The following is a 12,325-nucleotide window of genomic DNA, read 5'->3' as shown; positions in this document are numbered from 1 at the left end:
TGTGAGCTTCAGCCTCCTGATGACGGGCTGCGTCAGAGAAGCGCATGTTTTCTCTGCGTGGTGCTGCGCAGCAGTGAGTCTCCTGAATGATATGGCTCCATAGTGAAGCAGCATGGCGGAGCAGCCTCCTCTCTGGTCGGTGCAGACCGTTCAGCTCTCTGGGATCGTTCTCTCTTCTCTGATGTTCCAGCATGTTAACACAGACTCAGACGTGGTGAGAAACACTTTAATACATCATTAAGATACACACGTTTGACTGGTTAGTTGAACCTCCATGAGGAGGAGAGCTGCACCAGTTCACCAACAACATTAACACACTTTACAGTTCATTAGTTCTGGTTTAATAGTTTAATAGTTTAATAGTTTAGTAGTGAAGGTTTCAGCCTGTAGTTTAGAACAATAGAGGAGTGAAGCTAAAACTCCCACCAGGCTATTTCTGTAACTTCTTTTAAACCAGTCCTGTCCCACCAGACTCTGTTCAGAATCCGTCGTATTTAACGTGACACAGACTATAGATCAGTAAACATAACTCCTGAAATAAAACTAGATGTGTTTTTAAAGTCCAGCGGGTCTGCTGGTGAATTCGGCTCATGAATGAGTCCAACCAGCGATTCCTAAATGAGTCAGAAGTGAAGATAAAGACCTGCAGCCCGGTTCCCTCCACCGCTGAGCTGCTGGAGTCTGATGCTATAATCAGTCTATGAGATGAATGGACCTCTGCTTCTACAGACACAGTTATTCACACATCACACTGACTCAACATCATTTATTACTGGACTACAACTGTTTACCCAGCACTATTAGTAAACTGTCTCACACTATAAAACTATATAATCATAATTACTGTATATCCAACATGTAATACCAGTGCTGATTCATCTCTGTGTCTCTGAACAGGAAGGTCTGATCCTCGGAGAGACTCGATCTGACGAGCAGATCACCATCAGTGACTCTCAGGCTGATCACATCCACATCGAGGAGATATACAGTGAGTTGAAGTCGGTCTCAGGCTGGTCACAGTGAGTTGAAGTCGGTCTCAGGTTGGTCACAGTGAGTTGAAGTCGGTCTCAGGCTGGTCACAGTGAGATGAAGTCGGTCTCAGGCTGGTCACAGTGAGTTGAAGTCGGTCTCAGGCTGGTCACAGTGAGTTGAAGTCGGTCTCAGGCTGGTCACAGTGAGTTAAAGTTAGACTCAGGCTGGTCACAGTGAGTTGAAGTCGGTCTCAGGCTGGTCACAGTGAGTTGAAGTCGGTCTCAGGCTGGTCACAGTGAGTTGAAGTCGGTCTCAGGCTGGTCACAGTGAGTTGAAGTCGGTCTCAGGTTGGTCACAGTGAGTTGAAGTCGGTCTCAGGCTGGTCACAGTGAGATGAAGTCGGTCTCAGGCTGGTCACAGTGAGTTGAAGTCGGTCTCAGGCTGGTCACAGTGAGTTGAAGTCGGTCTCAGGCTGGTCACAGTGAGTTGAAGTCGGTCTCAGGCTGGTCACAGTGAGATGAAGTCGGTCTCAGGCTGGTCACAGTGAGTTGAAGTCGGTCTCAGGCTGGTCACAGTGAGATGAAGTCGGTCTCAGGCTGGTCACAGTGAGTTGAAGTCGGTCTCAGGCTGGTCACAGTGAGTTGAAGTCGGTCTCAGGCTGGTCACAGTGAGTTGAAGTCGGTCTCAGGCTGGTCACAGTGAGATGAAGTCGGTCTCAGGCTGGTCACAGTGAGTTGAAGTCGGTCTCAGGCTGGTCACAGTGAGATGAAGTCGGTCTCAGGCTGGTCACAGTGAGATGAAGTCGGTCTCAGGCTGGTCACAGTGAGTTAAAGTCAGTCTCAGGCTGGTCACAGTGAGATGAAGCCGGTCTCAGGCTGGTCACAGTGAGTTAAAGTCGGTCTCAGGCTGGTCACAGTGAGTTAAAGTCGGTCTCAGGCTGGCCGGTCTCAGGCTGGTCACAGTGAGTTGAAGTTAGTCTCAGGCTGGTCACAGTGAGTTAAAGTCGGTCTCAGGCTGGCCGGTCTCAGGCTGGTCAGTCTCAGGCTGGTCACAGTGAGTTAAAGTCAGTCTCAGGTTGGTCACAGTGAGTTAAAGTCGGTCTCAGGCTGGTCGGTCTCAGGCTGGTCACAGTGAGTTGAAGTCAGTCTCAGGTTGGTCACAGTGAGTTAAAGTCAGTCTCAGGCTGGTCACAGTGAGTTAAAGTCGGTCTCAGGCTGGCCGGTCTCAGGCTGGCCACAGTGAGTTAAAGTCGGTCTCAGGCTGGTCACAGTGAGTTTAAAGTCGGTCTCAGGTTGGTCACAGTGAGTTAAAGTTAGACTCAGGCTGGTCACAGTGAGTTGAAGTCGGTCTCAGGCTGGTCACAGTGAGATGAAGTCGGTCTCAGGCTGGTCACAGTGAGTTGAAGTCGGTCTCAGGCTGGTCACAGTGAGATGAAGTCGGTCTCAGGCTGGTCACAGTGAGATGAAGTCGGTCTCAGGCTGGTCACAGTGAGTTGAAGTCGGTCTCAGGCTGGTCACAGTGAGATGAAGTCGGTCTCAGGCTGGTCACAGTGAGTTGAAGTCGGTCTCAGGCTGGTCACAGTGAGATGAAGTCGGTCTCAGGCTGGTCACAGTGAGATGAAGCCGGTCTCAGGCTGGTCACAGTGAGTTAAAGTCGGTCTCAGGCTGGTCACAGTGAGTTAAAGTCGGTCTCAGGCTGGCCGGTCTCAGGCTGGTCACAGTGAGTTAAAGTCGGTCTCAGGCTGGCCGGTCTCAGGCTGGTCACAGTGAGTTGAAGTTAGTCTCAGGCTGGTCACAGTGAGTTAAAGTCGGTCTCAGGCTGGCCGGTCTCAGGCTGGCCGGTCTCAGGCTGGTCAGTCTCAGGCTGGTCACAGTGAGTTAAAGTCAGTCTCAGGTTGGTCACAGTGAGTTAAAGTCGGTCTCAGGCTGGTCACAGTGAGTTAAAGTCGGTCTCAGGCTGGTCGGTCTCAGGCTGGTCACAGTGAGTTAAAGTCGGTCTCAGGCTGGCCGGTCTCAGGCTGGCCACAGTGAGTTAAAGTCGGTCTCAGGCTGGTCACAGTGAGTTAAAGTCGGTCTCAGGTTGGTCACAGTGAGTTAAAGTCGGTCTCAGGCTGGTCACAGTGAGTTAAAGTCGGTCTCAGGCTGGTCACAGTGAGTTGAAGTCGGTCTCAGGTTGGTCACAGTGAGTTGAAGTCGGTCTCAGGCTGGTCACAGTGAGATGAAGTCGGTCTCAGGCTGGTCACAGTGAGTTGAAGTCAGTCTCAGGCTGGTCACAGTGAGTTGAAGTCGGTCTCAGGCTGGTCACAGTGAGTTGAAGTCGGTCTCAGGCTGGTCACAGTGAGTTGAAGTCGGTCTCAGGCTGGTCACAGTGAGATGAAGTCGGTCCTCAGGCTGGTCACAGTGAGTTGAAGTCGGTCTCAGGCTGGTCACAGTGAGATGAAGTCGGTCTCAGGCTGGTCACAGTGAGTTGAAGTCGGTCTCAGGCTGGTCACAGTGAGATGAAGTCGGTCTCAGGCTGGTCACAGTGAGTTAAAGTCAGTCTCAGGCTGGTCACAGTGAGATGAAGCCGGTCTCAGGCTGGTCACAGTGAGTTAAAGTCGGTCTCAGGCTGGTCACAGTGAGTTAAAGTCGGTCTCAGGCTGGCCGGTCTCAGGCTGGTCACAGTGAGTTGAAGTTAGTCTCAGGCTGGTCACAGTGAGTTAAAGTCGGTCTCAGGCTGGCCGGTCTCAGGCTGGCCGGTCTCAGGCTGGTCAGTCTCAGGCTGGTCACAGTGAGTTAAAGTCAGTCTCAGGTTGGTCACAGTGAGTTAAAGTCGGTCTCAGGCTGGTCGGTCTCAGGCTGGTCACAGTGAGTTGAAGTCAGTCTCAGGTTGGTCACAGTGAGTTAAAGTCAGTCTCAGGCTGGTCACAGTGAGTTAAAGTCGGTCTCAGGCTGGCCGGTCTCAGGCTGGCCACAGTGAGTTAAAGTCGGTCTCAGGCTGGTCACAGTGAGTTAAAGTCGGTCTCAGGTTGGTCACAGTGAGTTAAAGTTAGACTCAGGCTGGTCACAGTGAGTTGAAGTCGGTCTCAGGCTGGTCACAGTGAGATGAAGTCGGTCTCAGGCTGGTCACAGTGAGTTGAAGTCGGTCTCAGGCTGGTCACAGTGAGATGAAGTCGGTCTCAGGCTGGTCACAGTGAGTTGAAGTCGGTCTCAGGCTGGTCACAGTGAGTTGAAGTCGGTCTCAGGCTGGTCACAGTGAGTTGAAGTCGGTCTCAGGCTGGTCACAGTGAGATGAAGTCGGTCTCAGGCTGGTCACAGTGAGTTGAAGTCGGTCTCAGGCTGGTCACAGTGAGATGAAGTCGGTCTCAGGCTGGTCACAGTGAGTTGAAGTCGGTCTCAGGCTGGTCACAGTGAGATGAAGTCGGTCTCAGGCTGGTCACAGTGAGTTAAAGTCAGTCTCAGGCTGGTCACAGTGAGATGAAGCCGGTCTCAGGCTGGTCACAGTGAGTTAAAGTCGGTCTCAGGCTGGTCACAGTGAGTTAAAGTCGGTCTCAGGCTGGCCGGTCTCAGGCTGGTCACAGTGAGTTAAAGTCGGTCTCAGGCTGGCCGGTCTCAGGCTGGTCACAGTGAGTTGAAGTTAGTCTCAGGCTGGTCACAGTGAGTTAAAGTCGGTCTCAGGCTGGCCGGTCTCAGGCTGGCCGGTCTCAGGCTGGTCAGTCTCAGGCTGGTCACAGTGAGTTAAAGTCAGTCTCAGGTTGGTCACAGTGAGTTAAAGTCGGTCTCAGGCTGGTCACAGTGAGTTAAAGTCGGTCTCAGGCTGGTCGGTCTCAGGCTGGTCACAGTGAGTTGAAGTCAGTCTCAGGTTGGTCACAGTGAGTTAAAGTCAGTCTCAGGCTGGTCACAGTGAGTTAAAGTCGGTCTCAGGCTGGCCGGTCTCAGGCTGGCCACAGTGAGTTAAAGTCGGTCTCAGGCTGGTCACAGTGAGTTAAAGTCGGTCTCAGGTTGGTCACAGTGAGTTAAAGTTAGACTCAGGCTGGTCACAGTGAGTTAAAGTCGGTCTCAGGTTGGTCACAGTGTATCTCAGGCTGGTCACAGTGAGTTGAAGTCGGTCTCAGGCTGGTCACAGTGAGTTGAAGTCAGTCTCAGGTTGGTCACAGTGAGTTGAAGTCAGTCTCAGGCTGGTCACAGTGAGTTGAAGTCAGTCTCAGGCTGGTCACAGTGAGTTGAAGTCAGTCTCAGGCTGGTCACAGTGAGTTGAAGTCAGTCTCAGGTTGGTCACAGTGAGTTGAAGTCGGTCTCAGGCTGGCCAGTCTCAGGCTGGTCACAGTGAGTTAAAGTCAGTCTCAGGCTGGTCACAGTGAGTTAAAGTCGGTCTCAGGCTGGTCACAGTGAGTTGAAGTCAGTCTCAGGTTGGTCACAGTGAGTTGAAGTCGGTCTCAGGCTGGTCACAGTGAGTTGAAGTTAGTCTCAGGCTGGTCACAGTGAGTTAAAGTCGGTCTCAGGCTGGCCGGTCTCAGGCTGGTCAGTCTCAGGCTGGTCACAGTGAGTTAAAGTCAGTCTCAGGTTGGTCACAGTGAGTTAAAGTCGGTCTCAGGCTGGTCACAGTGAGTTAAAGTCGGTCTCAGGCTGGTCGGTCTCAGGCTGGTCACAGTGAGTTGAAGTCAGTCTCAGGTTGGTCACAGTGAGTTAAAGTCAGTCTCAGGCTGGTCACAGTGAGTTAAAGTCGGTCTCAGGCTGGCCGGTCTCAGGCTGGCCACAGTGAGTTAAAGTCGGTCTCAGGCTGGTCACAGTGAGTTAAAGTCGGTCTCAGGTTGGTCACAGTGAGTTAAAGTTAGACTCAGGCTGGTCACAGTGAGTTGAAGTCGGTCTCAGGTTGGTCACAGTGTATCTCAGGCTGGTCACAGTGAGTTGAAGTCGGTCTCAGGCTGGTCACAGTGAGGTAAAGTCGGTCTCAGGCTGGTCACAGTGAGTTGAAGTCGGTCTCAGGCTGTTCACGGTGAGTTGAAGTCGGTCTCAGGCTGGTCACAGTGAGTTAAAGTCGGTCTCAGGTTGGTCACAGTGAGTTAAAGTTAGACTCAGGCTGGTCACAGTGAGTTGAAGTCGGTCTCAGGTTGGTCACAGTGTATCTCAGGCTGGTCACGGTGAGTTAAAGTCGGTCTCAGGCTGGTCACGGTGAGTTAAAGTCGGTCTCAGGCTGGTCACGGTGAGTTAAAGTTAGACTCAGGCTGGTCACGGTGAGTTGAAGTCGGTCTCAGGCTGGTCACAGTGAGTTAAAGTTAGACTCAGGCTGGTCACAGTGAGTTGAAGTCGGTCTCAGGCTGGTCACAGTGAGATGAAGTCGGTCTCAGGCTGGTCACAGTGAGTTGAAGTCGGTCTCAGGCTGGTCACAGTGAGTTGAAGTCGGTCTCAGGCTGGTCACAGTGAGATGAAGTCGGTCTCAGGCTGGTCACGGTGAGTTGAAGTCGGTCTCAGGCTGGTCACGGTGAGTTGAAGTCGGTCTCAGGCTGGTCACAGTGAGATGAAGTCGGTCTCAGGCTGGTCACGGTGAGTTGAAGTCGGTCTCAGGCTGGTCACGGTGAGATGAAGTCGGTCTCAGGCTGGTCACGGTGAGATGAAGTCGGTCTCAGGCTGGTCTCATCCTATAAATCATCTGTATGTCTTTAACAGATATCCAGAATCACATCAACTGCCAGAAACTGAACAGGTGAGTCCTGGAGAGGAGGTTTAATGTCTTTAATATCTGATCTCAGACCAGATGCATTAACTTAGTTTAAGACTAGTCTCATCCTGACCTCTGACCCTTGACCTCTGACCTCTGACCTCTGACCTCTGTGTCTGCAGCTTCTACAGCAGCGTGGGGGACGTGGACGTGGACGCTGTGAAGACGCTCCTTGCCGACAACAAACTGGTAAAACCTCCGACTGAAGATCTGAACGGAGGATCTGACCTGGTTAATGACGGAGCCCGTTCTGGTTCTGGTTCTGTGTTACAGGAGAAGGTGATCGGCTGGTACCGGCAGCGCAGGAACTCAGAACAGCAGATGACCTTCAGAGAAAAGGTCGTCCACGAGAAGCTGAAGACGTCTCTGTCCAACCCTCACATGATCTTTGTGCTGCTGACGCCCAGCACGCTAACTCCTCCAGGATCCACTCACCGGATGGAGTACGCCGCCTTCATCTCACGCAGCAGGTAGAAACTACACCCAACTACTAACTACGTCTCACGGGTCTTTACTCATCTACAGCTGAACAACGTTTAAAGTATTCGTGTTGTTGAAGGCAGTTCCTGAACGTTCCTGTTCTGGTCACTAACCTGGGTCTACTGGAGCAGCAGGCGTACTGGAAGGCCTCGGCTCCGTGCTCTGCAGCCGGTTACAACCTCACCATGAAGAAGCACAGGTAGATACCACCTTCACTCAGGTTATAACCTCACCATGAAGAAACACAGGTAGATACCACCTTCACTCAGGTTATAACCTCACCATGAAGAAACACAGGTAGATACCACCTTCACTCAGGTTATAACCTCACCATGAAGAAACACAGGTAGATACCACCTTCACTCAGGTTATAACCTCACCATGAAGAAACACAGGTAGATACCACCTTCACTCAGGTTATAACCTCACCATGAAGAAACACAGGTAGATACCACCTTCACTCAGGTTATAACCTCACCATGAAGAAACACAGGTAGATACCACCTTCACTCAGGTTATAACCTCACCATGAAGAAGCACAGGTAGATACCACCTGATCTCAGGTTATAACCTCACCATGAAGAAACACAGGTAGATACCACCTTCACTCAGGTTATAACCTCACCATGAAGAAGCACAGGTAGATACCACCTTCACTCAGGTTATAACCTCACCATGAAGAAACACAGGTAGATACCACCTTCACTCAGGTTATAACCTCACCATGAAGAAACACAGGTAGATACCACCTTCACTCAGGTTATAACCTCACCATGAAGAAACACAGGTAGATACCACCTGATCTCAGTGAAGAACACCTTTATGATCAGGGATGCACCGATGCCACTATATTCAGACTGAGTACAAGTACTTCCATGTGGGTACTCTCCGATACAAGTACCGATACGAGTACCGATACGAGTACTTCTCTGAGCCTAAAGAGCCTCGTTAACAGCCAGCTGGAGGGTGTGAGCGACACACGGCAGGCTGGGGAGTCCCGCATACGAGGCGGTGCGCCGCCACCGGCTCTAGGTCGGCTTGGAAAGGCTTGGGGGGGCGGGGGGGGGGGGGGGGGGGAGGTTGCTTGCGGCTGCAGCTTTATAGCATTTTGCAGCATCATCACTTCATATAACTCATTTCTTCTTCTGTGGTTCCAGCTCTAAATTCTTCTCGTCCAACGGGCTGCTGAGGGAAGTGAACGACGTGAACACCATGAACGACTGCCTGCAGACGCAGCTGCAGGTGAGCAGCAGCGAGGTCAACCAGAGCCCGTTTAACTTCCTGTTTCACTTCCTGTGTGATGGACAGACGGCGTGGAGTGTGTTTAACTTCCTGTGGAGTGTGTTCTAACTTCCTGTTTCACTTCCTGTGTGATGGACAGACGGCGTGCGGCGAGGTGGAGGAGAGTGAACGTCTGGTGGAAACGCTGCAGGCTGATGTTTCAGCTCTCAGGAGGAGACTCAGAGAGGAGAAGAAGAGTGGAACTGGAAAAGGTCTGATTATTAAGAGGTTAAATCAGTGGTTCTCTGAATGGAGTCTGGTGGCGTTGAAGAGAGAGAGAGATAATGTCTTCAGAGGGATGTTCTGACTGCTGTTCTGTGTTCTGTGTTCTGTGTTCTGTGTTCTGACTGCTGTTCTGTGTTCTGTGTTCTGTGTTCTACAGACGATGATCCGGCTGAGCAGAAGAAGAAGCAGCGTCTGCTCCACGAGGCCGTCAGAGTTCTGTTCAGCTCTCCTCTGTTCCACACGTTAACCCTCGACGGGTTTCCTGTCCCCGACGTCTCCACGGCAACTACAACAACACGGACGCAGTCATCGGACACGACCGGCGCTCAGGAAACACTGCTGCATCCCGTCAGGATGGACTGTCGGAAGAGGCCGAGGGAGAGGAAACGCAGGAAGAGCCCGTCCTGATGTGACCCCGCCACAATAAGAGGACTCTTCATAGTAAGTTCTCTGGTTGTAATAAAGGAGCGACAGCAGCTCTGATGATCAACACGATGGACAGATATTAAAGATGATAAAGATGTTTCTGTTAAAACTGGTTTCAGTCGTTAATTTAATAATAGAAATGTAGTTTTATTGTGGAGACGCGCTGAGGAAACATTAGAGAAACATCTGGCTGATCTATTTGACTTCAGGACGTCTCTGAATACAGACATGCTGAACATCAAACACTCTACTGGATTCATTTAGAGATTTATAGAAGTGATGATTCATGTTGTTCCCTTCATGGTCTAGAGGTCAACAAGTTCACAACAATCACTATATTCAATCAACAATACTTCAAAACCTGGACACATGAAACCCAGACTATGAGACTACAGAGACACAACTTTTCTTTTATTAATATCAACTTTACAAACAGTCACACAGCTTTAATAAACACTAATCCAGATGTTTGATACCACAGATGTTGGGATCCTTCATGAACTCTGGATGTTTGTGGGTCACCGACATGAAACCTGGAGAGACGGTGAGAGTTAATCACATCTGACTGTCGTTAATATAGAATCAGTTCTCTAACGAGCAGAGCAGAGACAGGCTTTATTAGTTTATTATTATTTATTAGAGCTAAATCTATATCTCTACCTACAACACTCCAGAACCCTCAAAGAACTATCCAATATCCCTTTTTCATATTCCATATACTATATATGCTACATACTATTAAACCAGACGACGTACCCATGGAGTGAGCTTTCTTTATGGCTTTAGAGACTTCCTTTTGTTTCCTTCCACACAAACCTGGAAAACAAATCAGACATGAGTCCGGCTGTGAACTGACCAGCTCTCGGTTCTGATCCGGTTCTGATCCGGTTTGGTGTCCGGCTGCTCACCTGTGATGTGTCGACCGTAGATCCTGCCTGAGTGAGGGGAGATGAACTGAGACAGCAGCTGGAGAGAAGAAGACGGTAGATTAATAAATAGACTCTGATGTTTCAGCTCGTATCAACGGTTCTAACATCCAATTAGAAACTAACTAAACCGGTTCACTTTAACATCTTCACGTCGTCTGGGAAGCCTTGATTCATTCCTCTTTCACTGAATCCACTCAGACTGATCCTCCACCAGGTGTGTCCTGTCACTCACCTGAGTGTTCTTGAAGTCCACGGTGACGCTGCAGAGCAGACATCCTTTCTGAGGCTGTTTGAACGGGTTCTCCATCTGAACCAGCTGCAACAGCAACATGACAGTTATTATATTAAATCACATTAACAGGTTATTACTGATGATATAATATGATTCTCGTCTCATGGAGCAACGGAGGGATCAATATTTCAGGGTGATCGGTATGAGGAAGGTATTTCTGTTTATAAACCTTTTATTCTTTTAAAGACGCTGATCTGAAAACAGATTTGACTACGATTGAAATTCTAAATTGACAAAAACTGTTTTGGATTATTTACGCATTTAAAATTTGTTCCAATTGTTTTTTATTTTAATTTCCTGACATTTTATTTGTTGTACAATTTATTTTACTTTTATATTATTTTTATACTGTGTAATATATTTACTGAACATGTTTCTGTTTCTACTGTGTTGAACTTTCTAAATAAAGTATAGAAGAAAAAAATTAATGGATTCTGTATATTATTATATTATATATATATATTATATATATAATATATATAATATTATATATATTATATATATATATATATATATATTATTCTAGCATTCATTTTGATAATGTTTTATAACGTAATATGGATAATTTAAACTATTTCTGACATAATTAATATGATCATTCTTATGGAAAAATTTCATTCATTTTGGCAAGTGGAGAAATTATTTCAAATTAAATTATTTTTTCTCACTATTTAAAAAATAAAAATAATAATATTTATATTTATATATATATTGTTTTGATTTATGCAGCTTATTTTTTAAGACATGCTCCTCTTAATTTTTTTTCATTCATATTTATTCTCAGTGATTAAGAAATTACTGTTTATTTATATATGTATATATATATATATATATATATATATATATATAGTTTTATATAAATCCATTATTCTAGCATTAATTTTGATAACGTTTTACTATTATTATTATTATTATTAATAGTAGTAGTTATTATATAGAATGCATTCTCTGAGATCTTTAATGTGTTTAATAACATAATTAATACAATATAATATAAAATATATATAATATATTATAATATAATAATTATGTGTGTTTAGATATAGAATATAGATATAGAATATAGATAAAGAGTGTGAATAAACCCACCAGCTCGTCTCTCTGCTGGACTGCAGGTATATAGATATATAGATATAGAGTATAGGTATAGATATAGATATAGAGTATAGGTATAGATATAGAGTATAGATATAGAGTATATAGACCCACCAGCTCGTCTCTCTGCTGGACTGCAGGTATATAGGTATATAGATATAGAGTATAGATATAGAGTATAGGTATAGATATAGATATAGAGTATGAGTAGAGAGTATAGGTATATAGATATAGAGTATAGGTATAGATATAGATATAGATATAGAGTATAGGTATAGAGTATGAGTAGAGAGTATAGGTATATAGATATAGATATAGATATAGAGTATATAGACCCACCAGCTCGTCTCTCTGCTGGACTGCAGGACCGGATGTTGTGAGACTTCTTAAACCTTCCGGAGAGAAACATTAGCATCATCGTTAGCATCATGGTGTGTAGCTTCCCTCTGAGTGAACGTGCTGATTACATCCAGTGTGTTTAACACAGTGAAGTGAAACACGCAGAGTAAAGTCTTACTTGTGTTTCCATGTTGAGATAAAAGAGCTTTAATCCTCTGAAACCTGAGAACAGCTAACATCGTGACCTACACACCACCGGAAGCTGTCACACACCACCGGAAGCTGTCACCTGTCCGCCAGCAACTCCGGCGCCTCACTGAGATCAGTAACTATTAGTTCCTTCATTATCTTATTCACACCTGAAAAGCTGCTGTATGTGTAAATATAGAATTAATATCTTAGGTGTGATTTTGTTTTGTGTTCGTAGATTTTGTGTTTCTGATATTAATGCAAATAAATTAATGTTGTTGTTGTTTTCGGAAGAGATTAAATGTTACTCTCTTCAAAGATATATCAAGACAAGAGAGAAATCCCCCCGGAGTGAAGTGAAGCGGTCGCGTTGGTACTATTAACCAGAGTCCCTGTGAAT

General features: G+C 46.9%; 2 protein-coding genes across 4 annotated transcripts; one reads left to right on the top strand and one right to left on the bottom strand.

The window, feature by feature from the left end:
* The first annotated feature begins 26 nt into the window (after positions 1 to 26).
* On the top strand, positions 27 to 9,793 carry abraxas1 (abraxas 1, BRCA1 A complex subunit). 2 transcript variants are annotated; one of them, XM_037752993.1, is made up of 9 exons: positions 29 to 214; positions 898 to 988; positions 6,618 to 6,654; positions 6,792 to 6,858; positions 6,943 to 7,139; positions 7,229 to 7,348; positions 8,307 to 8,391; positions 8,531 to 8,642; positions 8,813 to 9,793. In XM_037752993.1, exons 1-9 carry the CDS (start codon positions 113 to 115, stop codon positions 9,061 to 9,063), a joined length of 1,062 nt encoding a protein of 353 aa, XP_037608921.1. In that variant the 5' UTR covers positions 29 to 112; the 3' UTR covers positions 9,064 to 9,793. The 2 variants fall into 2 exon arrangements, with proteins under 2 accessions (XP_037608922.1, XP_037608921.1); XM_037752994.1 differs by lacking the exon at positions 7,229 to 7,348 and having other exon boundaries at positions 27 to 214.
* Positions 9,472 to 12,076, bottom strand: mrps18c (mitochondrial ribosomal protein S18C). 2 transcript variants are annotated; one of them, XM_037752996.1, is made up of 6 exons: positions 11,915 to 12,076; positions 11,737 to 11,789; positions 10,243 to 10,326; positions 9,990 to 10,047; positions 9,838 to 9,897; positions 9,472 to 9,614 (listed from the first exon to the last, which is right to left on the bottom strand). In XM_037752996.1, the coding sequence occupies exons 1-6, from the start codon at positions 11,973 to 11,975 to the stop codon at positions 9,538 to 9,540; spliced, it is 393 nt and encodes a 130-aa protein (XP_037608924.1). In that variant the 5' UTR covers positions 11,976 to 12,076; the 3' UTR covers positions 9,472 to 9,537. The 2 variants fall into 2 exon arrangements, with proteins under 2 accessions (XP_037608924.1, XP_037608923.1); XM_037752995.1 differs by having other exon boundaries at positions 11,737 to 11,799; positions 11,904 to 12,016.
* Between the last annotated feature and the right edge of the window lie 249 nt (positions 12,077 to 12,325).

Source organism: Sebastes umbrosus, chromosome 19 (genome assembly GCF_015220745.1).
Source record: "Sebastes umbrosus isolate fSebUmb1 chromosome 19, fSebUmb1.pri, whole genome shotgun sequence".
Classification (NCBI taxonomy): domain Eukaryota; kingdom Metazoa; phylum Chordata; class Actinopteri; order Perciformes; family Sebastidae; genus Sebastes; species Sebastes umbrosus.
This window is presented reverse-complemented; position numbering and strand designations above follow the sequence as displayed.